Source organism: Microcaecilia unicolor, chromosome 9, assembly GCF_901765095.1.
Source record: "Microcaecilia unicolor chromosome 9, aMicUni1.1, whole genome shotgun sequence".
Lineage (NCBI taxonomy): Eukaryota > Metazoa > Chordata > Amphibia > Gymnophiona > Siphonopidae > Microcaecilia > Microcaecilia unicolor.
Window position 1 is genome coordinate 115,397,288 of NC_044039.1, and position 17,908 is coordinate 115,415,195.

Below are 17,908 nucleotides of genomic sequence, written 5' to 3' on the forward strand. Positions count from 1 at the left end.
CCTGTTGAAGAGCCATTCTGACAGAGGGACCTAAATCTGTCACAGTGTATGATACACTCATCATATTCAGTGATAAGTCACCAACAGTATCATAAAAAAAGCATCAGATAGCTGTGTGTGATTGAAAGATCCAAGCCTTACCCTTGGAAAGAAATGATCAGATTTTTACTACAGAAACTGATTTCACCGCTGCTGCTGCTGCTGCTGCTACTGCTGCACTAAAAGTAAAAACCCTAGTCATGCAAAGCAGAAGAAATAAGTATTCAGACACAGCTTAGTCCATCCTAGTGGAGGATGAAGAGTCTTTGGTTATTAGAGAACTAAACAGCAAAATGATGACACCCCAAGAAGCAATTTTAGATTTCTTCTATTGTTCTCTCTCTGCATCTTAATTCGTCAAACTATAATAGGTACTAATACAACATCATTCTTTGCCCACTCTGGAAGCTGTTATTCAGCCTAGGCAGTGAGTATGTTAGTGGCCATTCCAAAAGTGGTTGCATGTATGTTTAAGGTACTGGGATCCTCTCTGGACAGAAGTTATGATAGACAGGTTATAAATGTATTACATGAAAAATTAATGAAAGGAGCTTGTGTTTTTAAACTTACTTACTCATCTTTCTCAATATAAGCTTAAGGCAAGTTATATATTCAAGCACAGTTGATACATCCCTGCCCAAGGAGGACTTACACTTTAAGTAATGCTGAGGCAATGAAGGGTGAAGTAACTGGCTCAAGGTCACAAGGAACATCAGTCAGCAGGAGAAGCAGGATTTGAACCCTGGCTTCCCTGGTTCTCAGCTTGCTGCTCTAGTCATTAGATTACTCTAACACATTTAGGGGTCCTTTAAAAAAAAAACCCCTTTATACAGGCACGCTAAAAAATGGGTCAGCGCATGCCCAAAACCCACGCCTACACTACTGCAAGCCATTTTTCAGCATGCCTGTAAAAAAGGGTTTTTTTTGTTGTTGTTGCTGAAAATGGATATGTGGCAAAATCAAAATTGCTGTGCGTCCATATTGGGTCTGAGACCTTACCGCCAGCCATTGGCCTAGTTGTAAAGAATCTGGGTGGTAATGACCTACACACATCAAATGCCACTTGGCACGCATCTGTTATGCGCGCCTGAAAATAAAAAATATTTTTTAGATGCACGTATCGGACATGCGCCAAAATGAAATTACCACAAGATCCATGCGGTCGTCAGGCAGTAACTCCATTCTGGCATGCATAGACGCTTACACGGCTTACTAAAAGGGCCTCTTACTTATGTAAACTGATAAGATAATCATTAATTAGTCAGACACCAAGGACAGCCTCAGAAAGGCCTTATCTGAGCTTGCAATTTTAAAAGCCTCAGCGACTCAACAGGAAGCCATATTGGATGACCTAGAAAACTGGTTCCAGTATAACATCCTGGGCTTTGGTTGGCCTGGCAGAATCCATTACAGAGGCTGAGCTTGCTGGCTTATTAGAGCATTGGCTGCAGGATAAACTGTCGAACGAAAAGCGCTGGGGAGACTTGAGAACAGAGATTGCATTGCCCTGGGACACTCACCTAGGCTGGATATTGTCATAGTTCATATCATGAATTTTTAGCAAAATGTGGCAGTACTGCAAGCATATGTGGAGGACATAAAAATTCAGAACTAAACAATTTATATTGTTCAGAACTATTTAGCCAAGGTGACTGCGCAACATAGAGAGTTCTCAAGAATTTGCAAGAGCCTGATCGACAATAAAATTAAGTTCTCTTTACAATATCTTCTGTTTTGAGAATGACATATGATTACTGGCCACAAGGAAGTATCCAAGTACCTGGACACAACAGTGCAAGTGAAGTTGGATTCTTAGGTACAGGGTGCTCCAAAATCATTTTGCATATGCAGATTATTGGAGAGTCCCCCACAGTTGTAGAGTTTTTTTTATTTTTGTTACATTTGTACCCCGCGCTTTCTCACTCATGGCAGGCTCAATGAGGCAGGCAATGGAGGGTTAAGTGACTTGCCCAGAGTCACAAGGAGCTGCCTGTGCCAGGAATCGAACTCAGTTCCTCAGTTCCCCAGGACCAAAGTCCACCACCCTAACCACTAGGCCACTCCTCCTTCTTCTGCTTAGTGACTTCAAGATTCAGTTGGTAACTGACTAAATTTCAGTTTTTATGAAGATATGGAGGTATTTTATGGGGGGAGTGGGAGGAGGGGGGGTAGTTTGATTTCGGTATAGGGTGTCATTCTGGAACGATACACCCTGCACTATTCACATCTTTCCACCTTCTCAACTTTGTATTCTTCGCTTGTGAGGTAGTCTACAGGAAACTACCACTCCCCCTTAATGAAACTCCTTCACAGTGGTAGAACCACCTTAAAACTCAGTGTCTCACGCAGGGGGGAAGTGACATGGGAGAGGCGGAGACACGAGGGCATGGTCCTGAGAGCATAAAAGCTCAGGCACAGCAAGATTGAGGAGGCCCAGAGGGAAGCAGTGCAGCCCCACAGCATATGAACTGCAACAGTCAGGTAGGCAAAGTTCAACTTGGGACCTTGCAGAATTGCATCTCTGACCTGGCCAGATGCCAGCACTTGCAAAACGACTGTACTGGTTAACTCTGGGGACCCAGACCAGATACAGAGTGTGCTGTCTTGCTGAGAGGCAGTAGAGTATACCATTGCCCTGTAGAAGTGGGCCATGAGAGCATAGACGCCCCATATAAGAGGCTTGGGGAGGCTAAGCCTCCCCAGCCAAGCTGTGACCTTTCCTCGTCTTTTCCTCCGCTGCCGTGGCCGCCCGAAGTCGCAGCAACGGCTCACCTCCGCTCCCGCCTTTCCCTTCTCGCTTCTCGCCCAGTGTCCCGCCATCCTCTGATGAGGTATTTCCTGTTTCCGCGAGGGCAGGACACTGAGCGAGAAGCGAGAAGGGAAAGGCTGAAGCGGAGGTGAGCCATCGCTGCAACTTAAAAAGGTTTAAACGTCGGGCGGCTTTTCCCTCATCTTGATTCCTGATAGTTGTACCAGTTGAGAGGTCGTGCGCTGTGGGGTTCCGTTATCTGTGCTTACCAGGGTCGGATGGAAGAGGAGGGACACTGAGCTACCTACCCGCTTGCAGAAGCGGTTGGATAGAGAGTGTGAGAGAGTGAGCGCTCGCACGCGCAGGCCCAGGCTTCTGCGCTTGCCGCTGCTCTGATTTTTTCTCTCGGCACGTGAGGACCGGGTCCAGGATGACTTCCGCGTGGGCCTAGCCCCCGTGTACGCATGCCTAGGAAGGCCGCTGACATGAACAGTGCTGTTGGTGGTATGATGTGTCCCTCTCGGGGCTCGGGCAGGCACCTCACGTTCTGTCTGACGGTCGCTCTCCTGCTGGTGCGGGGTGAAGCTTTTATGAGTAGAGAGGAGAAACTGCGGCTCAGGTAAGTTTTGAAGCGTCAGTATGGGAACGGTGCCTGGTTCCGAGTGGGATTTTATGGCCACTCCGCAGCTGGGTTCCTTTTCTTTGAAAGCCCTCAATAGCACACTGTTCGGTACCTCTTGATGTTTCCCTGTTGCAGCCAGACTTTACATTTTAATAGCATATGTTTGTAATTTTATTCAAATAGTTGTATTAAACCAAAATTTAATGTGATCATTCTTATGGAACACTATTCTAGCATTAGTTGAATTCAAGTCCAAAACCAAGCAGCACTGATTTATTTTATTTAGAGCACCTGATATACGGGTCAAGCACTTGGTGGCACAAGGAGGTCTACAATACAAACAAATAAATGAGAGACAAAATAACAAAGTTATAATTTCTAAAATTTTGCATAGAGAAATGAAAGATAAAGAAGGCATGATTACATCTTCAAAAGAAACAAACAAAAGAGTGTAGGAGAAGGAAGGGAAAAAGCAAAAGCAAGCATATACCGGCTTTTGGAAATGTGCATCTGTGATATTTTGCATGTAAGTTTCAATTTTTCAAGTATTGCTGCATGCTGTGTCTGACTTCTTGAGGTAACTTTCCAGTTCAGTATTTTGCCTTCATATCTGTTGTGTCATGTGTTTTTCATGTGTGACCAAGGTGCAGTATTCTGCTAGCGTGTAGTATTTGCAGATCTTTTCGTTTTGTTTTTTTTTCACTAGGTTGTGTGCTGGTGTTTTAGAGCCCGGTGTAATTACAGTGCTGCCTTTCCACGCATAAGGTTGTAGCTCATCCTGTCCTTGGAATTAGTGCTGTTATGGTTTGATAAGGTTATGAGTGTGTTTTTGCACAAGTTTGTGTATAGTGTTTTGCAGTGGAGAGATTGTGTGTTGGCCTTACTGAGGTGGCACCAAAACATCAGAAAGGGTGTAGAGCCTAAATCATGACACACTACCTCTTGAAGGATCTACATATGGTCATTAATAAAAGGAACTCATTATGAACACTATCCACCCTAAAAGGGTGTTTTGTGGCTCTACATGAGTAATTGTGATATTATGATCCCTTGCTTCATATTGGTGATGGTCTGCATTTTCCGTAAGGATGATATATTGGTGTATTAGGGTCTGCCCAGTGTAATATTTATGGTACAGTAAGGTTCTGAGAGTGTTTTTACACAAATTTGTGCATAGTGTTTTGCAGTTGAGCGATTGTGGTTAGTATATGCTTTGAGCAACCACTTTATTTTTTGTCATATGATACATATCTAATATCTAAATTTAATAAGTGGTATTAATTGTGACTATTTTATTTTTACTTATTTTTTTCCTGTGTGTTAGACAATTATGGATGCAAGCTCCACCCCTAACCCCGCCCCCTTTAGCCTCCCCAAACAGTTGGGCCACTGACCGCCTATGCATGAGAAGTCACACCACTGTCCACAGCCCACTGAAAGCTCGGTGTAGGAGACTGTGGCGTGCTTTTTCCACCATCTTTGGTTCAGGTACTCGACCTTTCTCTCTCAAGCACTTCACGGGCTTAAAACACCATCCACTCACCAAATAAGAGTAAATGCTAAACAGGAGTGGTATGATGCTCAATCACTGCCAGCTAGTCAGTAAAAAAAATCAAGGGGCAAAGGCGTTAGCGAGCGCAGAACTGTGTGGGACCTTGGAAGCAGCAAACAACTGATGCCTCACTGCTCCGTAAGCCAACCAGAAGTCCTACTTATTTAAGAAATTTTATATTCCACTTATCAAATTCTAAGCGGGTAACAATAAAAACAAGCATATAAGTAATATAAAACACAAACAAAACTCAATAATGGCATACAAAGTTCTATCATTTAAAATACAAAAATATTCATTTAGTAAAACCCATCAATACTAAATCAAAGAATTATTGCTTACTGTAAATAAAGATCAAAAGTTTCCTGAAGGTGAAGAAATTATTAACTTTCCTGCACATGCACATACTTCCGTGTGTATACACCAAAATCCAAAATTCTGGTCATTTATATGCACTCTTGGTACCTGAAGATTGGTGTCTTTACAGAATTATCCCCACAATAGCAAAGAACAAACAAATTAAGAATCAACCAACAATGCCCTCACTGTTCAAGGTGTAGCCTATATGCTACCAAAACTGTAAGACTACAGAATATTTCTCTAACATTGGAACACGAGGGGATAAACTGTCTGATATTAATCTTTCTGGACTGAATATACCCAAGTTTTACTGTTCTACGTGGTAGGAAGATAAAGCCTCACAGAGGGCCTCCCTTCCAAAGTCATATCCTCCTTTGCCTGAACATCCAATCCGTGGTGCTTAGCAAGAGTACAACAAAGACCAGGCTGCTATCCTGTAGATATCATCTGTGGCTATCATCCTGGCCTTCACCTGGGATGTTGACTAAGCCCTCATGGAGTGCACCATAAGCCCAGGTGGAACCTCCCTCAAGTGCAAAAGCTAGCCCATCCCAATTGCTTCCCTGATCCAGCAAGATAAGGCAGCTTTGGAGACCATATCCCCTTCTCCACAGTTAATACAGTTTATGAAAAAAAAAAAAAAGAGATCACTCAAGTAGGAAAGCAAGAAAACGAATCAGAGAAAAGTTTTCTTCACTCAACATGTAATTGAACTCTGGACATAGAATTAAAACCATAGTGCAGGCTAGAGCTGTCATTGTGTGACCACCATGCACATTACAGATTCACAGTGGAGTGATCCATTGTATGCAGGCTAGAATTATTCATGGAAACGTCTGAGGTAAACAATGAACATACATAGAGGGGCATAATTGAATGGGGCGCCCACGTTTTCCTGAGGACGTCTTCGCAGGACGTCCCGTGAAGGGGCGGGGCCATCTTTCGTTTCGATAATACAGTTGGGGACGTCCAAATCTTAACATTTAGGTTGACCTTAGAGATGGTCGTCCCCGATTTTCAGCGATAATGGAAACCGAAGACGCCCATCTCAGAAACAACCAAATGCAAGATATTTGGTCGTGGGAGGAGCCAGCATTTGTAGTGCACTGGTCCCCCTCACATGCCAGGACCCAAACCGGGCACCCTAGGGGGCACTGCAGTGGACTTCAGAAAAAGCTCCCAGGTGCATACCTCCCTTACCGTGTATGCTGAGCCCCCCCCCCAAAACCCACTCCCCACAACTGTACACCACTACCATAGCCCTTAGGGATGAAGGGGGGCACCTAGATGTGGGTACAGTGGGTTTCTGGTGGGTTTTGGAGGGCTCACATTTCCCACCACAAGTGTAACAGGTAAGGGGGAGATGGGCCTGGGTCTGCCTGCCTGAAGTGCACTGCAGTACCCACTAAATCTGATCCAGGGACCTGCATACTGCTGTCATGGAGCTGAGTATGATATTTGAGGCTGGCATAGAGGCTGGAAAAAATATTTTTAAAGATTCTTTTTTAGGGTGGGAGGAGGTTAGTGACCACTGGGGGAGTAAGGGGAGGTCATCCGGTCAGTTCGGGCACCTTTTTGAGGCTTGGTCTTAAGAAAAAAATGGACCAAGTAAAGTCACCCAAGTGCTCGTCAGGGACGCCCTTCTTTTTTCCATTATCGGTCGAGGACACCCATGTGTTAGGCATGCCCCAGTCCCGCCTTTGCTATGCTTCCAACATGCCCCTGTGAACTTTGGTCATCCCTGAAGCGGAAAGCAGTTGAGGACGCCCAAAATCGGCTTTCGATTATGCCGATTTGGGCAACCCTGTGAGAAGGAGACCCATTTTCCAATTTGTGTTGAAAGATGGGCACCCTTCTCTTTCAAAAATAAGCTTTCTGCTTGAGTGACAGAATAAACAAGTATTTCATTGTTGCAGGAAAACAGGTCAAGCAGAATTCATCATAAGAAAAAGGACACACAGAAAATATGATTTATAAGCCAATGCCTATTCATACCTATAATGTCCAAACCAAGGTTCTCTGCTAGATTTCTTGCACCATCTGCTCCAAAAATATGAGTCTCATGATTACATTTTGGACACTGAAAAACACTCATGTTTTGGACAAGTCCTATAACCTGGAAGTTAAAGAGAAATATAATCATATATTTATTTAAGCTGAAAGAAGATCTGAGGATTGAGCCCAGTCCTTTTCTGATTATCTTTGAAATTCTCTCCCTGGACCTGATGCACAAAGCTTACCGTGCTGGCAATGTTTGCTTTAGACTGGTTGTAGACAGTCTAAAGAAAACGTAATTTAGCGTCTAATGCACAAAGGGGTTCTGTATACCTTTTAATGTTCGCTGTAGCAGCTATCAATAACCCTAAATAAATATATTACAAGCTCATCAGTATAAAATGAGCATTCCATGCAATGCACAGAAAGCAGTGCCTACCTTTATCATGCTAGATTGTCCAGCAGGTCAGGAGCTTGCAATTCCGGGGCTGACCCCTGTCCAGTTCCCTTCTCCCTTCAGTCTCTGGCTCCTGATCACCCAACCAACCTGGTGCAGGGAGCCCTCCCCTCCTTCCAATGTTCAGCTAACCTTTATTTCCCCTGCTACAGGTGGCCACCATGGGGGGGGGGGGGGGGGGGACAGAAAAGTAGCAGGGCTCCGGAGTCTGCTCTAAGTGGGAGCTCTGAGTGTCTATCCCGAAGATGAAGGTGCGCTAGTCTTTAGAGCAGAAGCTCTCCCCCGTTCCCCCCCCCCCCCCCCCCCCCCCCCCCCCGTCAAATCCTGGAAACAACTGATCCTGTGCTAGGCACTTCCAGGAGCCGAGGCATAAAGGTCGCCGTTAAATTTCTGTGCATTTCATTTGCATGTTATCCTCTTTGTGCATTGCTCGCTGTTTATGACTCAATAAGTTCACCCATTGATGCCGCATTTAATAGTGACCTTTATGCATTGGCCCCTCTGTATGATAACCCAGGGGAAGAATAAAAATACAATGCATCTGTGCTATATCATATCCACCAATATTTTTTCTTCTCTGTACCGCAGACTGCCGACTCCCATAATAAAGGACTAACACTACCTGCGAGCCACCTCGCCCACAGCCTTAGTCCACTGGCCTGAGTGCATTTGGCTGCCATATTGTGGCCTACTGCTTTGTGGTTACATCTATCAGGACCCACAGTGCTTCACCTGCTACCCTCCAAAACCACCCCACCCCACGATCTGCAGTCCCTACTTTGCACACAAGCCCCCCACCCTCCTAAACTCCAGCCTCCCTGGTACAGAACCCCCACCCCAAAAGACGACTTCCTACCCTGGGGCCCTACTGGGCCGTACTTGGTGGTCTAGAGGGTCTCATGAACAGAAGTGATCCCCACTCAGTCCTGCCCTTGCCTGCAGGTTCCCTCAAAATGGTACCCTTAGCGGTAGTGTTGTGGGACTCTCACAAGGGATCATATTCTCTTATAAGGAAACATGACCTTATCAAGAAACTTAACCCCTAGCAATAGTCCTGTGACCCTACCACTATGGGTATCATTTTAAGGGAAGGCACATACAACGGCAGGAGAAAGTGGGGTCTGCTCCTGTCCACGGGACCACTAGGCAACTAGACCACTAGGTACTGCCTGGTAGGCCCTGGGGAGGAGGTCTAATGGAGGGCTTACATGCAAGGTGAGTTTGAGTGCAAAGTAGGCTGGAGATTGTGGGGGGCTTGTGTGCAGCAGGGCTGATATGTGGGGAATGAGTGTAGGGGACTGCAGATCGGGGGTAGGGGCTAGCAGGTGAAGCAGCAAGCCCTGATAGATGGTTTGTGATGGCTGAAAACGTTTACCCATCATCCCCTAAGCACTTTATTGAATGTTTACCAATTGTGTCTAGACGAGAGGGGGGGAGTTTGAAATACTTACATTTGTTCTTTTATTATATATAACAACAAGATAAGAGAATAAATAAAAGGAATTGGTAGGACCAAAACAGAAGACCACAATCGGCAAACAGAGAGGACTAAAATACAGCCCTCTTGTGTACAGGGTCCAGTATATAGAACTCAATTCCTAATAAAGGTACATGCGATTTAAGGCTGTTCAATACTGTTTTCTAACCTAATTAATAGGGAAGACTGACCAACTGGTAATCCATGAATTTAGTCAGAATATTTTGCAGGTATTTTAAGCTTAGTTGTCCCTCTACTTTCACTATGGTAATAGTTTCTTATTAAGGCCAGAGCTTTTTCGAAAATATTTTAAATAAACCATTTTTTTGTTAAGAACCATGCTATATTTATTAATCAGCAAATCAGGATAAATTATGTTGAAATCAAAGGTAGTTAATTTCAGTAGCAGTGATACCTTGAATATTCAGATGACGCTATATTTATTTCTGTGCTTTGTTGATCATCAGGTTGGCAGTAGGCATTTTCAAACAATTGTGCTTCCTTCTTTTTCAGAAAAAAGCTTGCCCTTATGAATGAGTGCTCCAGTGTACCAATCAGTAACTCTCTCAAGCTGTTACAAATTACAAACAATCCTGTGTCAGACCAACCCCCTGTTTACTAAGCCACACAGCTTAGTAAACAGTGGGGCAAATGTGTTGAGCTTTCAGCAGCTAAGTGAAATTTGAATTGCATCGGTAAAAAAAAGGTTTCATATAACAAAAAAAACATATTTGAACCTATGATTACATTTTGAATCTGAGCTGAGCAACGTTATTCCTTATACTGATTTATGGTTTATGAATGATGGTACTCTAATTTGATTGAGTAGCTTTCACTGAGTAAAAAAAAAAACTCTTTGAAAGTGATGATTATCCTTTAATCTGAAGATGCCTCCTTGATATCTGCAGCAAAAGGATCACTGATGGGGTCTTTGTATAGTCTTCTGATATATTTATATAGTATAATTAGAACCTCTTAAATATCTTGTTTCCTAATGTAAGTATCCCCAGTTTGGACAATCTTTCACACAGACAAACTCTTGTATCCATTTTATTAGCTTTGTGGCTTTCTTAATGTATTTCCGAACAGTTGAGTATACTTTTGAGAATGTCTGACCAAAATTGATTTCCATACTGTACTTGAAATCGAATCTAACAAATGCCTTACACAGTAGTAAGATAAACAACTCATTCCTTTCTTCTGTCTTTCTACTAGCATTGGCTGTTGCTTTTTGTGCACATCTTCTAGTTTATCATCGTCTTTAGGTGTTTTCCTAGTCAGAATTAGAAATTATTACCCTAGTTATTATTATTATTAACATTTGTATAGCGCTACCAGACGCACGTAGCGCTGAACACCTGACACAGAGAGAAAGTCCCTACTCGATAGAGCTTACAATCTAAAAATACAGACAGACAAGACAATTAAGGGCGAGGAAAGTACTGGGTGAGAAGGAACAAGGATAGGGGAACTGAGTAGTGGTTAGGAGCCAAAAGCAGTGGTGAAAAGGTGGGTTTTCAGCATAGATTTGAAAACAGGTAGAGATGGAGCTAGGCATACAGGCTCAGGAAGTCCATTCCAGGCATAAGGTGCCGCAAGGGAAAAGGAACGAAGCCTGGAATTAGCAGTGGAGGAGAAGGGGACGACAAGAGAGATTTGTCCAGCGAGCGGGGATTACGGGGAGAGATGAGAGAGGAGAGGTAATGGGGGGCTGCAGAATGGATGCATTTAAAGGTCAGTAAGAGAAATTTGAACTGTATGCGGAAGCGGACAGGGAGCCAGTGAAGTGAGTCGAGGAGTGGGCTAGTGTGGGTAAAACGATTTTGGCGGAAAATAAGTCATGCCGCAGAATTTTGGACAGACTGGAGAGGAGTTAACATATATTACAGCTGCCTATTTGCGTACCAAACGTATGAACTTGCACTTTTAAACTTGAAGCCCAATTCAGAACAGGTAAGTATTTTACAAAAGATTCAAGGAATGTGAAGCCTTTTGTACAATATACGTAAGGATGCCAGAAAATACAAGTGTAGATTGCAGCACACTGGGGACAGAATGGAACACATTTAACTAACTACCATAGCAAATTCGTGGATGGTGACTCCTTGAACTAGAAAGCTTTTTAATCTGATTGGTAACCTTTTCAATACCAAAGATCTATTAGCTGTTAATGAAGTAGTTCCTTCTGCAGATCAACTTGCCACTTAATTCGAGAAGAAAATCTTAAAGATCAGATGTGGTGTACTGACTTTCAAGAGTAATCATGAGAAGGACTTCAGAGAACCTTCCACCTTTTGTGGAGGTGCAAAAGTTGATATGATTTGGTGATCCTTTCAGTTACCCACATCTGACAGTGTTAAGCCCTGTTTATTAAAATATTCTTCCACATAATGCTTCTCAGATGTTTGCCCAAATTATCTACAGCAAGCTGCTCCTAGTTTTTTTAATCAATCTCCTTACAATGAACATTTCTTATATGTTGTCACATGGTCTTTTCCCTAAGAGGATGGGTTCTATTATGCTAACTCCCATCCCGAAAAACTCACCAGCTTCAAGAAGCAATGCCACTAATTACAGACCAATTGATTCCATCCCCTTATTGACAAAGGTAATAGAAGGTTTGGTTGGGCATCAACTTATAGAATATCTTTCCACAGCTTGCAATCAGGATTCAGTAATAGAATGGTTTTAACCACTCTTGTGGTAAATTTGAGGAAATAAATTAGCTTAGGGAGAAGGGTTCTAGTGTTACTGTTTGACAAGTTCAGTGCTTTTGATATAGTCGACCATGCCATACTTCTTCATTTACTAGGTCAATTCAGAATCTATGGTGATGTCCTTAAGTGGTTTCCTAATGGCTAGGTCCTATCAGGTAAAATTGTCTGGTTCTCTCTCATCCCCCTGGACTATTGACTGTGGTGTACCTCAGGGTTCTCCTCTGTCTCTCATTTTATTTAATGTCATGATGGCACCTTTAGGTAAATTATTGGAGGCACAAGCGCTCCATTCCTTTATTATGCGGATGATGTCACAATTTACATCCCTTTTACAAAATACTTTCAAGAAATACTGTTAGTAGTTAAATCAGGTTTAGATCTGATTATTATTATTATTATTATTATTTATTGCATTTGTACCCCACATTATCCCACCTTTTTGCAGGCTCAATGTGGCTTACAGGGTGTTAATATGGTATAGTCATTATATGGCATCTTGGGCATCTGATTCCAAATTAAAATTGAATAGGGACAAAACAAAATTCCTGATCCTCACTAATCCTTTTCATCATACATACACCTTTAGACAGTTTTACGATTGACCACAATGCTTATCTGCTGGAGTCTACACTAAGAGTACTGGGAGTGGTTGTTGATTGTCAACTAATTTTTGAGCCACAAGTATCCAATGTTGTGTCCAAATCCTTTAACATATTTATGGAAACTGAGAAGAATTAGATCCTTCATCCCTACTGTGACCTTCAGACTCTTAGTGCAGATGCTTGTTTGGTCACAGTTAGACTACTGCAATGCAATAATCTATGCTGGTTGAAGAGAACTGCTGTTAAAAACTGCCCAAAACACTGCAGCTCAGCTTGTCTGTAAAGTTTCACATTTTGAGAGGGCATCTCCGCTGCTAATAAAAGCAAGGGTCCCAATAAAAAGCAAGGGTCAATTTTAAACTTTGTGCACTTATCTACCAAATATTGTATGGTACGGCCCCTGGCTATATCTTATCTCTTGTTGATCTTCCATTACACAATGCTGTTCTTGGGTCCAGAGATTATCTAATGCTTCACTATCCAAGTTGTAAGAAAAATCAGTTCTTGCAGCGGGATTTGCTTATCAGGGCATTAAATGTTGGAACTCCTTGCTGAAGTCAATTTGAGGTCCGTGTGATTACATGATATTCCGTAAAATGTTAAAAACATTTTGTCTTTGGAAAATGTTTAGGTGTGGATACTGATCTCCCCGCCTAATTAAGTTTTGGTTACTGAATATTATTTTCATTGTTCTGTATTTTTTTTTCTATTTCTGTTGAAATGTACTATGCCTTATAGTCTAGTAGTATGTTCACTTTGTGTTCTGTATGATGTGATTTTACTGTATTTTTAGCCACATTGAACTGAGGTTGCTAGGATAATGAAGAAAGAAAGAAAGAAATCTTAATATGTAAGTGCCAATTTCACAGCCTACATGTGTTAAGTGTCAGCAATTACAGATATAAATGCCAGATTTTTATAAAACGGGATTATCCAGGAATAGCTAATTAAGAAGCCAAGTCAAAAAATTAAATTTTTCAAAATTTTGAGGTGGTTGTAACTACCACAGAGGTATGAACAATTGTCTGATCAATCACTAACACAGGGCCAAATGAGCAGTTAGCCAATACTTGTCTGCCTCAGCGCAGGTGTAAATGCCAACACCAATTTTTTCATAAATGTGTGTGTATTGTCATTGTTAAATTAGAAGTAAAAGGATGCTTTTCTGGCTTGCTCAAATCACACCACCTTGAAAACTATGAATGCTGATCTACATGTGTAAATAGTGGCATTCTAAAATAGCCATTTACACACATTGTCATTTACACATGTAAATGCTGTGCAAGCATTCTACAATGACCTCAATTTCATCTTTATTTATCAGTTTTTCATGAACTGAGTATTCTCAAAATGCATCAAACAGATTTTTTTCATACGAGGCAGGTGCTGCTCAAAATAGCAAATGAGAACAAAGTTTTGCATACAAGTGTTGTTTCTTAAGTGTTAAGAAACAACAGCATGTTCTAGTGAATATTAGATAGACCACTATTTTCTTGCCTTTAAGGTTCAGAAGACAGCTACAATTTCATATCCTCTACATACATTCTAAATGTGTACTAAGTGTATAGTGTTTCACCATGAATGAGGGTCTGTGTAGAACAAGAATGAGGATCTAGGGCCTTGCTGTCACACCAGACGGCAAACCTCCTCCATTTGAAAGAGTAAGACCTCTTTGTGGAATCTTTCCTGGAAGCAAGCAAGACTCGGGAGACACCCTCTGAAAGACCCAAGGAGGCGAAATCTAAGCTCTCAACATTCAGGCCGTGAGAGCCAGAGACTGGAGGTTGGGATGCAGAAGCGACCCCTCGTTCTGGGTGATGAGGGTTGGAAAACATTCCAATCTCCACGGTTTCTCGGACAACTCCAGAAGAAGAGGGAAACAAATCTGACATGGCCAGAAGGGCGCAATCAGAATCATGGTTCCACAGTCTTGCTTGAGTTTCAGCAAACTCTTCCCTACTAGAGGTATGGGAGGATATGCATAAAAAAGGCCTGTCCCCCAATGCAGGAGAAAGGCATCTGACACTAGTCTGTCGTGGGCCTGAAGCCTGGAACAGAACTGAGGGACCTTGTGATTGATCTGAGTGGCAAAAAGATCCACCAAGGGGGTGCCCCACGCTCAGAAGATCTTGCGGACAACGTCCTTGTTCAGTGGCCACTCATGAGGTTGCATTATCCTGCTCAACCTGTCAGCCAGACTGTTGTTTACGCCTGCCAGATAAGTGGCTTGGAGAAACATGCCATGACTGTGAGCCCAAAGCCACATCTGGACGGCTTCCTGACACAGAGGGCAAGATCCGGTGCCCCCCTGCTTGTTGGTGTAATACATGGTAACCTGATTGTCTGTCTGATCAAAATGGTTTGGTTGGACAGCCAATCTTTGAAAGCCTTTAGAGCGTTCCAGATTGCTTGCAATTCTAGGAGATTGATCTGAAGACCTTTTTCCTGAAAGGACCAGGCTCCTTGGGTGTGAAGACCATCTACCTGCGCTCCCCACCCCAGGAGGGATGCATCCATCGTCAGCACTTTTTGTGGCTGAGGAATTTGGAATGGACTTCTCAAGGTCAAGTTGGATCAAATCGTCCACCACTGAAGGGAATTCCAAAAGTCGGTGGACAGTTGGATCACATCCTCTAGATCTCCCGTAGCTTGATACCACTGGGAGGCTAGGATCCATTGAGCTGATCTCATGTGCAGGCGTGCCATGGGAGTTACATGAACTGCGGAGGCCATGTGCCCCAGGAGCCTCAAAATCTGCTGAGCCGTAATCTGTTGAGATGCTCGTACTAAGGACACTAGGGACAGGAGGTTGTCCACCGTTGCCTCGGGAAGATAAGCACGAGCTGTCTTTGTGTTCAACAGAGCTCCAATGAATTCCAATTCTTGAACTGGGGTGAGATGGGACTTGGAATAATTTATCACAAACCCCAGTAGCTCCAGCACCTGAAAAATCATTCGCATGGACTGCTGAGCACCTTCGAGGTGCTCTTTTCTAGCCAATCGTCGAGATAAGGGAACACATGTACCCCCCAGTCTGCGTAGCAACACTGCGACTACTGTTAGGCACTCTGTGAACACTCTGAATGCGGATGCCAAATCAAAGGGCAGTACACAGTACTGAAAGTGCTGTGTTCCCAGACGAAATCGAAGATACTTCCTGTGAGCTGGAAGTATCAAGATATGTGTGTAAGCATCCTTTAAGTCCAGAGAGCATAGCCAATCGTTCTTTTGAATCATGGGAAGAAGGGTGCCCAGAGAAACCATCTCGAACGTTTCTTGAACCAGAAATTTGTTCAGGCCCCTTAGGTCTAGGATGGGATGCATCCCCCCTGTCTTTTTCTGCACAAGGAAGTACCTGGAATAGAAAGAGCTCCCGGTGGGCAATTTGGAGGTTTGGATTTCAGATTTAGGGTGTATCCTAACCAGACTATTTGAAGAACCCACCGGTCGGAGGTTATAGGAGGCCACCTTTGGTGAAAAAATATCAACCTCCCTCCAACCGGCAAGTCGTCCGGTAGGGACACTTTTACTGAGGCTATGCTTAACTGGAGCCAGTCAAAAGCCCGTCCCTTGCTTTTGCTGGGGAGCAGTATGGGCCTTAGACGCATGCTGTTGACGAGAACGAGCGCGATGGGGCTGAGCCTGGGCAGGCTGCCGAGAAGCAGGAGTGTACCTATGCCTAGGATAGGAATAGGGAGCACTCCTTTTCCCTCCAAAATACCTCCTAGATGAGTAGGCAGTAGCAGGAGGCACCCAGTGGGAAAGAGAATCCATAGCATCATTATGCTTCTTGATCTGATCAACAAGATCCACTACATTTTATACAAAAAGGTTGTCCCCCCAGCAAGGAACATCCGCTGCTTGACAGAATGATCCAGGTCAGAGACATGCAGCTATGAGAGTCTGCGCATCCCTATACCTTGAGCAGCGATCCTGGATGTCACGTCAAAAGTGTCAAAAGTACCCCTGGCCAGGAACTTATGACACGCCTTCTGCTGTCTGACCACCTGGCAAAAAGGCTCGGCCAGCTCTGTAGGGAGTGCATCAACCAAGCTGGGCAATTGATGTATCGAGTCCTGCAAGTGGACGCTCGTGAAGAGCTGGTATGACTGGATCTTGGCAGCGAGCATAGCGGCCTGATACGTCTTCCTCCCAAAAGAATCAAGAGTCCTAGCTTCTCTGCCTGGGGGCGCCGAAGCATAGTCTCTAGTACTCCTGGCTCTCTTGAGGGCGGAGTCCACCACCATGGAATTGTGTGGTAACTGAGACCTCAACAACCCAGGTTCACCATGGGTCCAATACTGGGATTCAGCTTTTTTTGGGACCACGAGGCCAAACAGAGGGGCTGACCAGTTTCGCATAAGGACTTCCTTCAGTACCTTATGCAGAGGAACTGTCACAGCCTCTTTAGGTGAAGAAGAATAATCCAAGACCTCGAGCATCTCAGTCCTGGGCACATTCTCAACCTCCACAGGGAAGGGAATAGCCGTAGCCATTTCCCGGACAAAAGAGGAAAAGGACAGGCTCTCCGGTGGAGATAGTCTCCTTTCTAGTGGAGGGGAAGGATCAGAGGGAATCCCAAAGGACTCATCAGAAGAGAAGTACCTGGGATCCTCATCTGACTCCCACGAATGCTCCTGTTCAGTGTCAGATAAAACCTGAGTTAAGGTGCTTCGACACTGGACCTGCCTCGATGCCAAGGAACGATGTCCTCTATGGCAATGTCGAGAGGCCGATGCCCGGTCTGACTGTGGTGAAGCTCCCTCCACCGACGTCGAAGGGGAGTCGACCTGGGTGGCAGGCGGCATCGACGTTGGGGACCTCACCACAGGTAAAGGGCCAGACACCGCTGCAGCAGATGGTAGAGAAAACGCAAGCACCCCGACACCAAAGCTGACTGACGTAGCAGTCCCTCCAGAAGTTCTGGAAACAAGGCCCAAAAGTGCTCGTCGAGAGCCGCCATCGGAGAAGGCTGCGGGGTCGGTGGGACAGGCGGTATCAGAATCCGTGCAGGCGCAGGAGCAGGTATCGGGCTACTGGGAGACCGACGCATCAGCACCTCCTGTATCGAGGGTGAGCGATCCTCTCCGCGTCGATGCTTCTCGGGTGCCAACTCTCTCGACGCCCCAGAGCTCCCAGTACTGTGCATCGAAGGAGAACGATGATGGTGCTTCTTCGCCTTCGCTCAACGCCCGTCATCGAGACTCCTTGGTACCGATGAAGAGGACTACTTACTACTACTACTACTTAACATTTCTAAAGCGCTACTAGGGTTACGCAGCGCTGTACAATTTTAACATGGAAGGACAGTCCCTGCTCAAGGAGCTTACAATCTAAA

General features: G+C 44.2%; 1 protein-coding gene across 2 annotated transcripts in view; it reads right to left on the bottom strand.

Moving 5' to 3' along the window:
- NUBPL (nucleotide binding protein like) overlaps positions 1-17,908 on the bottom strand; it is a 149,709-nt gene that overhangs the window by 27,354 nt on the left and 104,447 nt on the right. For both annotated transcript variants that reach the window (XM_030214497.1, XM_030214496.1), the window contains exon 9: positions 7,318-7,438. In XM_030214497.1, coding sequence (XP_030070357.1) covers positions 7,318-7,438 — 121 coding nt within the window. The remainder of the gene's footprint in view (positions 1-7,317; positions 7,439-17,908) is intronic.